Raw genomic sequence first — 15,703 nt, forward strand, 5'->3', positions numbered from 1 at the left:
GGACAGGTGTCCTGACATTTTATCCTACCCGTCAGATTTTCCTACCAGGGTTAACTGCGCATGCGCACAGCAATATCGCGTCCTTTTTCTCATGATAAACAACTATATTTAATGTATTTGCATTGCTGTAAGGGTAGGTTTAGGGTTCGGGTAGGTATAGAATAAGAACTTTTATAAAACACAATCTAATACCTAGAAAAAATTATTTATTCCTGGTTTCCTGTAAATGTATCCCTTATTGCTTCAACCGCGAATATAACACATAATTACTGTATTTCCATTACTGTAAGGGTAGGTTTAGGGTTATGGTATGTGTAGATGTTAATAAACCATAATTTTATCGGCAGCATTTTTCGTTGTCGAATTGTACTAACGTTACCCACTGTTTTAATGGGATGTAGGAAAATCTGACAGCGTAACGTAAGCGTAGCGTTCTGAGCGTGTCAGCTGCGCGTGACGTCGGTCAGACGGAGACGCCATAAGCTTTGTTGGGGATATTTTTCTTTTGTTTATCTTTCTGTCAGTAACAAAGTCTAGATTTTTAAAATGGTAGTTAATGGTAGAGTACAACATCTTGCACAGTATCTTGTGCTGGTGTTTTAACGACTGCGTCTGATGCATTTTCTTTCAGATAAGCGTAAATACATGCCTCTTCTGCTTTCGTTTAACTTTTTTCTACCATCGTGACAAAACGCTCATTTTCCTGGTTTGTAACATTGAAAAACTGCCGTTTGCTTTACGTTCGCTTCTTTTTTGTTTTAGTTTGAGGTAAGATACAAATGCTATAAAACTCTGCAACCTAGTTTTCTTTTCTTTTCTAACTGCTAACAAACTCTAACACCTTTTTAAATTATAATGTTACAAGTTTTGACTCTCACGTGTTGTTTAACGCACGTATCATACTTATTGGTTTGTTTGTTTGTTTGTTTGTTTTAGATAACCAGTAACCTAGTTTTCTTTTCTAACTGGTAACAATCTCTTACACCTTTTTAAATTGTTGCAACAACTCTTAAATACATATCTTGACCCCTTTTTTATTCTTTTCCAGAGACAAAAAAAAAAAAAGATCATTACATTGTTTCTATTTTGTCTATGTTTTAACCTTTTTCTTGAAATGCAGTGTGTATGTAAAAAAAAACTTAATAAAAACTTCCTTATACCATTTAATAATCATACCAACGTTTTAACATTTTAAAGTTTAAATCATATAGTTTATGAACAGTTTTCAACCCCGGGCAGGAAGGGGGACTGTACAGGGAGGGGTCGGGCGGGTTCAAACAGGTGTACAAAACAGATGGCTTTTATGACCCTCATCAATCAAACTTTTTGACCATAAGCCACCCTATATTCTCTCTAGCATCCCAGATGTATATGACTTACTTTCTTCAGATGAACAACCACAAAGATTATTATAAAGAGAATCCATCTCTGAGTCCATATAATGCAAGTGGATAGTCATCCAATATTCTTCAAAAACCCACAAAGCAGTCACAACCATAATCCATACAACCCCAGTGGATAAATCAATGTCTTCTGAAGTGAAACGATCTAGAAAAATACTAATATTTATAACTACAAACCATCGGCTTTGGCCAGCTGTCAAACATGGCTTCATGAGTTTATGCTGGATGTAAACGAAGAGCACCAGAAGTTATTAGAAATGGCTACCACTGATACCTGACAATGAAAATGTGAAACATTCATATTCTAGGTAATCCATCTCATCCTTGCAGGGGATTTCCTGGAGTGGCTAAGACAAAACAGAGATTAAAAAGCATTCTAACTGTGTAAGGTCAATAAATGCATCCTCGGTCAAAGGACATGTTGCACAACTACACTCGAATAAAATGAAAGTAGAAAGAACTTGCATTCACACCCAACTGTTCTTTGTATAATGTACTCAGTTTATACTAGAGCTGTTTATTTTCATCTATTAAATTCAGAAATGTTCATAGCTCTGTAGATATGTGCACCTGGAACGTGAGCATGTTCCGAGTCTTGATATCTGCAGCAGCTCTTCTTACATCTGAAGGTGAGGATCACATGTTTCATACTTGTTTACATTGTGTGTTTTTGACTTGTGAACATGTTTTATCAATCCCATCTGAATGGCTACCGTTTCTTTTCGTTTTTTTTTTTTTTTTCTTTTTTAAGGGCTCTTGGTTCAAGGACCTGCTCAGCCTCTGGTGGCACAGCTGGGGGGTTCCATCATACTGCCCTGCTCTGTGGAAACCCCGTTACCTGTGGAGGAGCTGGAGGTCGAATGGAAAAGAACAGACGAAGAGGCATTAGTGCACTTGTTTCAGGATGGACCGGACAGACCTGAGGCTCAGTATCAGTCTTACAAGGACAGAGCACATTTTTTTTCTGAGCAGATCTTTAAAGGAAACTTCTCAATCCTGTTGGAAAATATAACAGTTGCAGACACTGGTCTTTACAGATGTGTAGTTTACTCATACCAGGATGTTGGAGAGATCTCGGTTACAATTCAACATGTGGGTAAGTGTCTATCCCATTACAAATAATCGTTAAAAATTTTTTACTTTACTTTTTTTTTCTCTGCTTGATTATTTCTCTTTTGTTTGTAATAGAGCGTGTAGTTGTGACAGGAAAAGATCAAATTATACTTGCACGTGTTGGTGAGGATGTTGTTCTAAACTGCATGGTGGACTCACATATCCCTCCTCAACGCTTTGACGAGGTCTCATGGAAGAAGGTAGACAAAAGTCCAGACATCATCCCTGTGTTGCTTTTCCAAAATGGGACGATATTTTCAGGATCGTCTCACAAGCGTTACATAGACAGAGCAGAGTTCTTCAGAGAAGAAATTCCCAAAGGCAACTTCTCAATAAGACTAAAAAATGTCCAGACTGCCGACAAGGGAGAATACATGTGTGAAGTCCACACAGAGAAATCAGTGAACTCTGCAACTGTAGAAATTCAGCGGTTGGGTAAGTCACATGAGATATACTCTGTAACTTCTTTTTTGTTTGTTTGTAATAAATCAATACTTTTATTTAGCAAGGATGCATTAAGTTGTTTAAAAGTGACAGTAAAGACATCTAAATGATTTTTATTACAAATAATTGTTATTTTTGTTTCTACAAAAATAAGCAAAATAAAATAATTACTAGAATTATTAGAACTGAAATAAAGCTTTCTGAATTATTATTATTAGAACTGAAATAAAGCTATACATTTTTTTAAACAAAGACTAATGGACAAAAGCACATAACAAAATTACTAAAAGAAACTGAAATGAAATCTGAAATGCATAAATAAGATAATAACAATAAATGTTTCTTGCGCAGCAAATCAGTATATTAGAATGCTTTCTGAAAGATCATGTGACACTGAAGACTGGAGTAATGATGCTGAAAATTCAGCTTTGCATCACAAATAAATTAAATTTTGAAATGTATTACTCCAACAAACCATTACTATAAGAATATATCACAATTTTACTGTTTTTAGTGCATTCTGTAGCCTTTACTGTATTAATACAGTCTTGGTGAACAGAAGATACTTCAAAAACATTAAAAAATCTTACTGGCCACAAACGTTTGAGACATAGTGTAGAAATGTATATAATTTATAAATGAATTTATGTATCTGCTTTGTGGAAACAATGATTTAGTTTTTATCAAATGCTGTATTAATACATTTGTCTCAAATGGTTCTTTTTAACAGCTTAATCTACTGTCAGTAAAATCCTTCTGTGTCTCTCATGTAGGGATGTCTGCTCTGCACATCATCATACTGATGCTTTGCTTTACTTCCCTCTTGTTGACTTTTTTATTAAGTATTCCAGTCACAATCTATATAAACAGAAAAGGTAGGCTAGGAGCTATGGAGGTATGCTGTTAAGATTTATATTTTTAATGTATTCCAAATGTAATGTAATAGGATGTTTAATTGCTGTTCTTTTATTCTCAGACACCATGTTTCTGATTGCACATGGTGTTTATGTTCTTCTGCAGATACTGGCACAAAACCCATGTACATAAATTATTTGCAGGTAGTCTGTCCCAACATCTGTTTGTCTATAGCATTTGTTCTGTGGGGTGTAATTGAAGGTAAGTGACTTGAACATTCCTAAGTCTGCATGTATCGTCAAGGTTTTTTCAATATTATAAGCCTGATGATGTCTTGAGTGTGTTTTTTTTCACTGCTTTGTTCAGGGTCTGTTGTTGAGGTAACAATGTGTGCAACAATTAATCTGTCGAGGATCATTTTATTATTTCTTATGGCCCCATATTTTAACTGGAACACAACAGTTTCTGGTATGTACATTTAATACATTTCATAACTATTATTTGATAATTGTGTATTATTAAGTGCTTTAAGATGTTGTGATAAATATGAAATCTGGAAAGCTGACAGTGTGTATATATGAATATGGTTTGATATTTTGGAAAAGGGTTTACATTCAACATTCATGTTAGGAAATGTTACCATTAATAATTCTTCTAATTCATGTTTGTTTTTTTTTTGTTTTTTTCAGTTGATCTTCCGGTTTCCTTTCATAGAATAATTGAATACATGGGCATTCCCATTGCATATCTTCTGATTTCCACAGCGTTTTGCTCAGGTTAAGAAACTATTTTAATAATACTAGTCCCCCAAAATGAGATCCACCTGGGCCTGACTTATGGATATAAGTAATAACTATATAATGTGTCTTGTTTTGTAGCTGTTCTTCATGATCTCTGGAATGCATCTAAGTGGTCTGAAGTTGTTCTTGTCAGTGCTGTGATTATTCTTCTGTCATCCACACCAGTTTTTCTTCGAGCTTTAAGTGAAGTTTGCTTCACACATTTTTTTGAGATACATTTTTCCCTTGGCTTTGTAACAAGTATGTCAAATTATATTCTATTGCAATTTTTATGCTATAGAGATTATTTGGAATTACATCAAGAAAAATATCAGATTTCTATATTTGGTTTTGTACTGCTCAAATCATGTTCATTGGTCAGTAACGCTCTAACGTTGAGAACATTGATCCTCTACAGCAGTGGTTCCCAATCCTGGTCCTGGAGAACCCCCAACACTGCACATTTTAGATGTCTCCCTATTCACACACACCTGATTCAACTCATCAGCTCATTAGGGAAGACTCCAAGACCTCAAATGTGTGTGTCAGATAAGAGAGACACCAGAATCGTGCAGTGTTGGGGGTTCTTCAGGACCAGGATTGATAGAATCACTGCTGTACAGGATCAAAGTGCAGAACAACAAAACTGAACACAAGCCAGAGAAACAAAACCAAGCATGCCTATGAAACATATGCACAGAAAACACTATGGCTTAAACACACGGGTAATCAGACTAACAAGACAGGTGTAAACATGTAATAAGGGGAAAGACTGGGGCTGTGTCCAATATACACACATATATATATATATATACACACACACAGTGGTGTGAAAAAGTGTTGGCCCCCCTTCCTGATTTCTTATTTTTTTCCATGTTTGTCACACTTTAATGTTTCAGATCATCAAACAAATTTAAATATTAGTCAAAGATAATACAAGTAAACACAACATGCAGTTTTTAAATTAAGGTTTTTATTATAAAGGGAAAACAAAATCCAAAACTACATGGCCCTGTTTGAAAAAGTGTTGGCCCCCTAAACCTAATAACTGGTTGGACCACCCTTAGCAGCAACAAGTGTTTGCGATAACTTGCAATGAGTCTGTTACAGCGCTGGAATTTTGGTCCACTCATCTATGCAGAATTGTTGTAATTCAGCCACATTGGAGGGTTTTCGAGCATGAACCACCTTTTTAAGGTCATGCCACAGCATCTCAATAGGATTCAGTTCAGGACTTTGACTAGGCCACTCCAAAGTCTTCCTTTTGTTTTTCTTCAGCCATTCAGAGGTGTACTTGCTGGTGTGTTTTGTAACATTGTCCTGCTGCAGAACCCAAGTTCGCTTCAGCTTGAGGTCACAAACAGATGGCCGGACATTCTCCATCAGGATTTTTTGGTAAACAGCAGAATTCATGTTTCCATTTATCACAGCAAGTCTTCCGGGTCCCGAAGCAGCAAAACAGCCCCAGACCATCACACTACCACCACCATATTTTACTGTTGGTATGATGTTCTTTTTCTGAAATACAGTGTTACTTTTACGCCAGACGTAATGGGACACACACCTTCCAAAATTTTCAACTTTTGTCTCATCAGTCCACAGAGTATTTTCCCAAAAGTCTTGGGGATCATCAAGATGTTTTCTTGCAAAACTGGTTCGAGCCTTTATGTTCTTTTTGCTTGGCAGCAGTTTTCGTCTTAGAACTCTGCCATGCAGACCATTTTTGCCCAGTCTCTTTCTTATAGTGGAGTCATGAACACTGACCTTAACTGAGGCAAGTGAGGCCTGCCGTTCTTTGAATGTTGTTGTGGGGTCTTTTGTGACCTCTTGGATGAGTCGTCGCTGTGCTCTTGGGGTAATTTTGGTCAGCTGGCTACTCCTGGGAAGGTTTTCCACTGTTCCATGTTTTTGCCATTTGTGAATAGTGGCTCTCACTGTGGTTCGCTGGAGTCCCAAAACTTTAGAAATGGCTTTATAACTTTTTCCAGACTGATAAACCTCAATTACTTTCTTTCTCATTTGTTTCTGAATTTCTTTGGATCTCAGCGTGATGTCTAGCTTTTGAGGATCTTTTGGTCTACTTCACTTTATCAGGCAGGTCCTATTTAAGAGAATTCTTGATTGCGAACAGGTGTGGAAGTAATCAGGCCTGGGTGTGGCTAGAAAAATTGAACTTATGTCATAAACCACAGTTTTAACAGGGGGGCAAACACTTCTTCACACAGGGCCATGTACTTTTGGATTTTGTTTTCCCTTTATAATAAAAACTTTAATTTAAAAACTGCATGTAGTGTTTACTTGTGTTATCTTTGACTAATATTTAAATTTGTTTGATGATCTGAAACATTAAAGTGTGACAAACATGCAAAAAAATAAGAAATCAGGAAGGGGCAAACACTTTTTCACACCACTGTGTGTGTGTGTGTGTATATATATGTATGTATGTATTTCAGTCTTAAATTATTTTATTGTAGTTACATTAAATGATTGGTGTTGTGCTGCTGTGACTTTACATGAGCAGGCTCACTATTGGCTGATTCAGAGGACGAGGTCAGCCACTTTGTGTAGACTTTACTGAAATTTGCTTTTAGCTTCTTTATAAAAGTCTTCCACTCTTAGAAAAATCCTACATTTTACTAAGAATTTTTTGACACTTAAGTCAAAGCTTAAGACTATTAAGAGCATTTCTGATAAGTTTTATACAAGCATGCCCTGATGTGTGATTGTCATGTGTTTTCATTAGTATTGCTCTGTTATTGCTGTCATGTAGAGTATATAGGACACATTCTCATGCAGACAAGCAACTTTTTTGAAATGCGCCTCCTCTTCTTTAGATCATCAAGTGTTAATGAATGTAAGTAGAAATTATATCTATTAGTTATTCAGTCTCTTAAGGTATTTATTTACTAATGTTCATTGAAATGTTTGTCTTTTATTCATTTTCAGCAATGATTATAATGGCGTATGCCATTGGGGGAATATCTGCTGTCGTATCATTCATAGTTCTTCCAATTCCAGCAGTTCGACATTACTTTTGTTTAAAACTTCCCAAACATCAGCTTCATACACTTATATGGAGATGCTGTAAGTACACTAGCAAATACCATTTTATTGTGCTATACTGTACGTCACACATTGGAATGTTTGGTTACGACCTCTAGGAGTTGATCATAACAGAAAGGTGAGGAGTGAAAGTGGGAGAATTAGAATCATAACCAGAGATGAACCAGAAAATCTGAGCATATCACACCAAGTCCTCAGCTCCTTACACTGGCTTTCAGCTATATTTAGGATGGATTTTAAAGTACTTTTACTCGTTTAGAAATCACTCAATGGCCTAGGACCTAAATACATTGCAGATATGCTCACTGAATATAAAAATAACAGACCATTCAGATCATTAGGACCGAGTCACTTAGAAATACCAAGGGTTCACACAAAACAAGGGGAATCCACTTTGAGCTATTAAGCCACAAACAGTTGGAATCAGCTTCCAGAATTGATCAAGAGCCGTATGTATAAAGGTGCTCAGAGTGAAATTTTAGTCTTAAGTGTGTTTAAAATTGACGTAATTTTACCCTTATTCCTAGACTTAAGAATAAGAGTGATTCATAAAGGTTCCTAAGTGTTTCCTAAAATTTTCTAAAAGTTCCTAAATTATTCAAGAGAGCTGGAGAGGCCTCCTAACCTAGTTAGAAGTACCAAGATGGCAGCAAAGAGGAGACAAACACTTTCCAACAAAGATATGACATATAGAATAGAAAACGTAGCATCAGTAATAATTTGTGGTGATTTTGCACAATGCAAAGCATTTATATATAAAACATTTAAATACAAAATATTTTAAAGTCTTAAATAATTGTATTGTAGTTACATTAAATGATTGGTGTTGTGCTGCTGTGATGTAACAGAGCAGGCTCACTATTGGCTGATTCAGAGGTCGAGGTTGGCCATTTTGTGTTGACATCATTGTAGTCCTTAGTTCACAACACTTAAGAATCAGACTTTACTGAAAGTTGCTTTTAGCTTCTTTATAAAAGTCTTCAACTCTTAAAATAATTTTTTGACACTTAAATCTAAGCTTAATACTATAATCTGGGCCTGTATGTATAAAACTTCTTAATTAAGAGCATTTCTGAGAAGTTTTATACATATGGGCCCAGATTGCTAACTCATTAGCCACATTTAAATCTAGACTCAAAACTCATCTGTTTAGCTGTGAATTTACTGAATGAGCACTGTGCTATGTCCAAACTGATTGCACTGTATTTTATGTATAATCATAAAAATTATACAAAAAAAATTGTTCAAAAAAAGGGATTTTCTACAAACAAAAATGAATGAAGTGGACAAGTGGTCAAAAATTGTGTCTGACCATTACTATTATGTCTGAAATGTGCTTTATAAATAAACTTTCCCTACTTTCCCTGTGATAAAAAAAAAGATGAAAACAAAATACAATCAAAACTACTTTAACTCCTTAAGTATAAACAAAGTGAAAAGATGTACAAAAAACAAAGTGGCGTCTACTTCCCTCTAAAGTAAGTTATATTAAAAAGGTATGTACAATATATTGTAATGGCTTGTAACAGACAAGTTAGAATCAGAGTCAAACAGGCAAAGGTCAGGTAAACGGAGAACAGCAAATCAGAAATACCAAGACACAGATACAGTCAGACTCTACACTCTAAACACAATAATTCACCAGTTTCTATGATACGAAACTCTACAAGAAACGAATGAATTGACAAATACATTAACACAAAGATAATGAGTTAACAAACAAATACAAATTGACAAGAAAAATGAATTTGGCAAATGGTACAAAGATGGCCACTGTTGAGAGTTTGGGGCATTCCAAAGAATATTTGTAGTTGAACATATGAAATGAACTTGTAACAGTTTATTTGTCATCTTCCCTGTAGGCAATGAGGGAACTTTGTTATTAAATCAGAAAGAAGACCAGGACAAAAGGAGAATTACAATAATACAACAATACTCCCAAAATTTTTTTTAAGGAAGTTGATTGGGAGACATTAAAGCTTTTCACAGTGTGTTTACGGAGCACAATTTTACTGCGTTCTTCTTTGTTTCACTCTATTTGTGTTAAACAGTTTAAACATCTTATTTTTATGAAAACATTTTGGCTTTAACATTTTGGATTTCTCTGTCTTTTCCCCAGATTTAGTTTGGGCAAACATTATGCTTGTTACACTCATCGGGCACAGTGCATTTATTTATTTACCTTAACAAGATTCTGGAGTATACTAATGGTAAGCTGGTATCTAATGTTAGCAAACTCAGTCGCCCTGTTTATTCTCAATAAAAAAAAAATTGATTGGCATGCTATAACATTTATGTAATTTTTTTTTTTTTTTTTACTTTATTTATGGATTTGATTGTATAGTATGGGTTACCAGGCATTCTAACCTGAGTATTTAAATGTGTCATTGATCACAGAGCGTTTTGGATGGATTTTCGTCACAATTCTTCTCCATGTCTTGACTGCAACTGTTTCTGAGCGATTTTCCAGAACACTTCCTGGTAACAAAATACATTGAAAGTCAGAAAATTACTAAAAGTCAATTTAAAAAAAAAATAATTTATAATAGTTTTAATATAGGCCTATCAGGGCTAAATATGAATGTATATGCTTAAAATTCTTTGTCAAAAATGTAAAGTTTATATATATATATATATATATATATATATATATATATATTATATATGTTTACATATATTTTGTATATAAAGTTTTGTTTTGTTTTGTTTTGTTTTACAGACGCTGTGTACAATACTTTGTTCATGTTTGGGGTAGCAGGTCTGCCAGTGATCAACTCTGTTTCTCTTGCAACAGAATTAATACTGCAAGTGTGTAGGTGTCAATGCCTAAACAAAAATGTCTGATTTGGATAGGTTATTATTTTTTTTTTTTTTACTAATATTTTCTTCTCTTCTATCTTTCTGTTTATAAGACAAGGGGGAGAGAACAGTGGATGACCTGCGTGTATTAGTGCTGCCGTTTGAAAGCATTATGGCTGGTGTGTGGCTGATTTTACAGATCTGTGAATACTGTGAGTTTTTGTGGTACATTATGTTCCTCATGTATGAGAGTCCTTATTGATATTAACTGTCATGTTTTCATATATGAATTACAGGGGTAACGAAATGGAGAGAGTAAGTTTACTTCTTTTTCCAATTTTTAACATCACATTTTGAAGTCAACAGTATATGATAACCCAGTAATGATATTGTCTTGTAGATAATCCATTTACCACACTATTTCATTGTATTGATTTATGTCTTGTGTATTACTTAATTGCTTTACTGTTTTAACTAATTGTCTTTCAGTGTAGGGAAGGAGCTGTATGCGCTAAGGGACTTTGTGGCACAGTTCATATCACAGGTAACTTTATTATAGAGGCTGAGGCATGCGTTTAATTCCTACATATTATTGCATAGCTGCAATGCTTTATAACGACTTACAACCAATATTTGGTTCTGATGCCAGAATATACTAGTGGAGAAATCCTTAATGGAAAACGTATTGTATATCGCTCCAAACCTTTATCCTATAAATGCTAAAATAACAGTTTGTGTTTAAAATTACAGCAAGGAGATATTGATGAATCAGATAATTTGTCAGAGATTTGTCTTTCTGAGATCCAAAGATGTCAGCCAGAGGCAGCGCCATTCCTGGAAGAGAGAGAACTTAGGAGGTTTAAAATGTCATAAACAACTTACCATATATGACGAGCTAATGTTACCTTACCTATGCCAACTTTAATTGATTTCAATTGAACATTCAATAATTATTGTACAATTAAATGTAATTTATTGTACAGTAAAATTTTAAATGTACTAATGAATTTAAATATAAAATTGTATATAGTAAAAAAAAAAAAAACTGCTTATATTGTTAATTTTTCTGTTCCCACTCTCAATAAACAATACTATAAACAACAACTTGATTGATATTGTTTGTAATAATAACCTGACTGTATGGTTCTCTTTAAAATATGTCTCACATGTAGATTCACATAGCCAATTCAATAACATTTAAAAAAAAAAATTCTGGAAACATGCAAAATGTCTCTATATTAAAGACGTATCAGTCTGCCCTACCTCCTGATATGCTACTCCAGCTAAAAAAGAAACACAAAACCAATTGGCAGCATCATGACACTGCTAAGCTGTTGATTGGCTGAGGATCTGTGTGTGTGTGGAGAGAGTGTGTATGTGTGTCCTGTATAAAGCACACTGCTCTGCAGCATTTCTGAACTGGTGCAGTGCCGGTTCATCTCCACTAATGGTGTGCAGAACAAGGGGGACTTAAAAAGAAAAACTTCTCCAACCAACAAAACATCAACATCATTTGAAAACCAAACAAAAAGCAAAAAAAAAAAAAATCCTGCATCATGAGCTTTGACCCTTTCATCTCCTCCTCCCTCTCCCGGCGATGGGGAGATTCCCCCTCCAGGAGAACCACCTACCGGCTCTCCCGGGGGCCCCTGTCGTCCTCCAGGTGGCCGACGCGTTTGGAGCCGCTGCGGCGCTGGGAGCAGAGCGACCTGAGTCAGACGAGCATAGTGAACGCAGAGCTGCTGGAGCTGCGGGCACAAGAACGAGAGCAGCTGGTGGGTTTGAACAACCGCTTCGCATCCTACATCGAGAAGGTTCGACACCTTGAGCAACAAAACCGGGTGCTGCTCCTACAGCTGGAGGGCCTGAGGCGCAGGCAGAATCAGCCGTCTCGTGGGCAGCAGCTCTACCTCCAGGAGGTACGGGGCCTCAGGGAGCAGCTGCACCAAGAGACCCAGAATAAGGCACGCATGGAGGCGCAGAGGGAGAAATTGCGGGAGGTGCATGCACAGCTGCACGAGCGCTGGGAGGAAGAAGCGCGGTGGCGTGGCCAGGCAGAGGCAGAGGTGCAGAGGTTGCGGGAGGAGGCGGGTCAGATCGCTCTGTGCAGCTGTGATGCCGAGGCCAGCGGGGTCTCCCTTGCGCAGGAGTTGGCCTTCTTGAAGCAAGTGTTTGCAGAGGAGCAGGAGGGGTTGAGGGTCCAGCTACAGGTTGCCAGCCTCAGCGTGAAGCTGGACACAAGTAGACCGGACCTGTCGGCCGCTCTGAGAGAGATCCGAGCGCAGTATGAGAGCCTGGCTGGACGCAACATGCAGACCGCCGAAGCCTGGTTCCGGGGGAAGGTGGCGAGCGTAGTGGAGCTGACAGATAAGCAGGAGGAGGCTGTGCGCTTGGTACGTGAGGAGACCGCTGAGTATCGACGGCTGCTGCAGTCCCGTTCGGCTGAGGTCGAGGCACTGAGGAATGTCATCGATTCTCTGAATGCACAACTAGGGGAGCTGGAGGAGACGCAGAACACTGAGGTCACCAAGTACCAGGTATAGATCACCAGCAGCAATCAATCCAAGTATAATTGCACCTAAGAGTAGTAATATGTAAGGTACAACTGTCAACTTTTTAGGGGTAGATGAGGTACAAAAATGGGAACTGCAACAGTGACAAGCTGGTGTTACCCCTAAAGGTACAATTCTTGGACTTTTCTCTGCTTCAAGTCTTTGTGTTTTCTTATTTGTTGAAGACAAAGACTTGACACAAAGAATGTAAATTTGCTTTTACCATCGATGACAAGTCAATGTGCTGACCTTAAATGTTCTAGAGTCTCAGCATTGATGGAAAAATATTTCTGCTGTGCTTTTGCCATTGTAAGGTCCAAGTGATACCAAAGGTGCAGAAATGTTACTGATGCTGACTCATTCCATCAGTGCTGAGTCATGACTGACAAACTGAGTAGGACAGAGGAGACTGACTCTAGAGGGAAAGCTAGTGCCGACTTAAATCTTTTAGATCTATGAAATTCTGCTCTACTACTCTGTATCTCTGGCACAAAAACAATGTGTAGGAATGCTGAAGCATATCAGCATTAATTTATGTTTTGAAATCTTCTTTGAACAACTTCTAGGGGAGGATAAGTGACCTAGAGAGGGACATTGCGGATGCGAAAGAGGAAATGTCACGCTATTTGCGGGAGTATCAAGATCTGCTTAACGTGAAAATGGCTTTGGATGTTGAGATTGCAGCTTACAGGTAATACACTTGACAGTATGACACTTGCAGTTTCTTTAATTAATTTAACTTAAAGCCATTCTTGTGCATTCAAAAAGAATCAAGAATAACTTTGATGTTAGATCACAAATGAGTATTGATTTGATGCAGTTTGTTTCAAACTTCGCTTTATTTTTGTCTTTACAGGAAACTCCTGGAGGGAGAAGAAATTCGATTTACGTATTCCACCCTACCAGCCCTAGCCTAAACCCCTGAAGCACAAAACACCATTTAAGACCCCCGTAGCTAAATCCATATCCATAACCTTTACATTTACTTCCGATCCTAGTTCTTTAGTTAATTAAACCCAAATTCCACCATCTAAACAGGAAACAAAACCGCAGCATATCATCGCTTTAAAGTCAGACGAGCCCTTGTGTCACACAAGAGGTACACATAATGAGGTCCCCCTTCTTCTTTACACTTGAAAATGGACAAATGACCACCTTGGAGACATCGCTAAGGGCAGCACTCACTCAGCCAGAGCTCAGTGTCATGTTGGCAGATTCTAATGGAGGACCTCAGATACTATATTGTTCTGCAAATAATAGTTTTCACTAAATTGTCATGTTTCATTCCCAGCACCCATTGAAAATCAGATTAGCCAATGATCCCTTATATGCAAACTTTTAACCAATTGTTTGTTGAGGTGAATCGTTGTTCAGTCTCAGCTCACTTTGGGTGCTAGAAATGGACTAAAGCCAATGTGTTAATTGGACATTAGACCAAGAATCAGTCTTCAGGAGATTGTCCTGATTACATGGATCTTTAGATTACATGTAGTTAGTGCAACAGTTCAGTTTCAGCTATGTTAGTTAAGTTAGAATGTGTTCATTTAAGTTAATGTTGCCGTGATATTTCATTTGCTATATGTCTGTGTTCCGCTTCTCATATGTTTGTTTGGTTGAGAATATCTGATTCCTTTGCTTTAGCATTTACAGTGTTTGACTTGATAAAAGCATGACTGAAAATCAAGAGTAGAAATAAAAGCTCTAGAGCTGGAGTGTTTAGTCTCATGGTTAAAATACAACTATCATGCTTTCATCTGCTTTTGTTGTGTCATCTAAGTTACAATGTATGTCAATTATCAGTGATTTGGAAATGAACAAGAAACCGAGTCTGTTTGTCACGACAGTCTCTGAACTGAATGGTGCTGTATGTTTGCACCTAAACTACATGCTGAATAAAGCAACAGTACCTCTTCTGGAGCACGTCTCTGGTGTGTGTTTGTGTGCAAGACATGCAGTGAGGTCCAGATGTCCAAAACTTGCCCATTAAAACCTCTTTGGAACTTTTTCACATTAAGCTGGATAAGCAGGTTTATGATAAATGAATCAAAGCTGATTCTATTAGTTAACAATAACAGTGTGAGTTGGTTCTTTTTAGTGAACAAAACCCTCATGAATCAGTCAGACACAATAATGATTCAGTCAGAGTTACTTACTGAACTTGCGTTTTGTGATGTGCAATACGGAAAAAAATGATTAAAATAAAATGAATGAATAAATAAACAATAATGTAACCTAACCTCAAATTGTTGTCCCTCTGAAGCCCATTTCAGCCACACACACACACACACACACACATATAGTTGTAATTATGACTCATGTCATAATTAACTATGTTTTAATATTATGTAACCAAAGTGGTCGACTTTTAATGTTATAGTTTTTGCTTTTTATGTCATAATAATGATCATCATTTTTACTTTTTATGTCATAAATATGACTTTTATGTCATAATTAATTTACCAAAGCATTTTTTTTCTTACGTGGCAGAAATGTCCTTCCACAGAGACAACAATCATGTATGCTGGCTGTTCATATGACTGGCTTTTTATGTAAATATTATGCATTTTTGTCAGCGGCGTTTCATCAAAAAGGAATACGTTACCAGAACGCTTTTTAGATATTTTTTCCCAATATTTCTTCCGACGCAGGCTAGACCGGTTAATGGAAACGTTAAGGAGCCGAAATCGTTAAAATA

The 15,703-nt window shown here is 36.8% G+C and overlaps 2 protein-coding genes across 6 annotated transcripts; both read left to right on the top strand.

Annotated features, from left to right (window-relative positions):
• Positions 1-330: 330 nt before the first annotated feature.
• Positions 331-12,049, top strand: LOC109065527. 5 transcript variants are annotated; one of them, XM_042736572.1, is made up of 17 exons: positions 331-768; positions 1,956-2,032; positions 2,155-2,499; positions 2,592-2,951; positions 3,734-3,835; positions 3,981-4,076; positions 4,182-4,283; positions 4,505-4,591; positions 4,694-4,855; positions 7,365-7,448; positions 7,541-9,867; positions 10,055-10,138; positions 10,377-10,469; positions 10,570-10,668; positions 10,753-10,771; positions 10,946-11,000; positions 11,207-12,049. In XM_042736572.1, the coding sequence occupies exons 2-11, from the start codon at positions 1,966-1,968 to the stop codon at positions 7,753-7,755; spliced, it is 1,620 nt and encodes a 539-aa protein (XP_042592506.1). In that variant the 5' UTR covers positions 331-768; positions 1,956-1,965; the 3' UTR covers positions 7,756-9,867; positions 10,055-10,138; positions 10,377-10,469; positions 10,570-10,668; positions 10,753-10,771; positions 10,946-11,000; positions 11,207-12,049. The 5 variants fall into 5 exon arrangements, with proteins under 5 accessions (XP_042592506.1, XP_042592508.1, XP_042592507.1 ...); XM_042736576.1 differs by lacking the exon at positions 331-768 and having other exon boundaries at positions 828-2,032; positions 7,541-7,678; positions 9,777-9,867; XM_042736574.1 differs by lacking the exon at positions 331-768 and having other exon boundaries at positions 826-2,032; positions 10,570-10,635.
• LOC109054996 (neurofilament light polypeptide-like) lies at positions 11,997-14,925 on the top strand. Its single transcript, XM_019072221.2, has 3 exons — positions 11,997-12,993; positions 13,575-13,699; positions 13,865-14,925. The coding sequence occupies exons 1-3, from the start codon at positions 12,013-12,015 to the stop codon at positions 13,923-13,925; spliced, it is 1,167 nt and encodes a 388-aa protein (XP_018927766.1). The 5' UTR covers positions 11,997-12,012; the 3' UTR covers positions 13,926-14,925.
• Positions 14,926-15,703: the final 778 nt, after the last annotated feature.

The sequence above is a fragment of the Cyprinus carpio genome, chromosome B13 (assembly GCF_018340385.1).
Source record: "Cyprinus carpio isolate SPL01 chromosome B13, ASM1834038v1, whole genome shotgun sequence".
Lineage (NCBI taxonomy): Eukaryota > Metazoa > Chordata > Actinopteri > Cypriniformes > Cyprinidae > Cyprinus > Cyprinus carpio.

Coding starts and splice junctions, on each gene's coding strand:
- LOC109065527 (XM_042736572.1), top strand. CDS start 1,966: ATGTGCACCTGGAACGTGAGCATGTTCCGAGTCTTGATATCTGCAGCA. Junction 2,500..2,591: donor GGTTACAATTCAACATGTGG/GTAAGTGTCTAT, acceptor TGTTTGTAATAG/AGCGTGTAGTTGTGACAGGA. Junction 4,856..7,364: donor TTCCCTTGGCTTTGTAACAA/GTATGTCAAATT, acceptor GCTGTCATGTAG/AGTATATAGGACACATTCTC.
- LOC109054996 (XM_019072221.2), top strand. CDS start 12,013: ATGAGCTTTGACCCTTTCATCTCCTCCTCCCTCTCCCGGCGATGGGGA. Junction 12,994..13,574: donor CTGAGGTCACCAAGTACCAG/GTATAGATCACC, acceptor AACAACTTCTAG/GGGAGGATAAGTGACCTAGA. Junction 13,700..13,864: donor GTTGAGATTGCAGCTTACAG/GTAATACACTTG, acceptor TTGTCTTTACAG/GAAACTCCTGGAGGGAGAAG.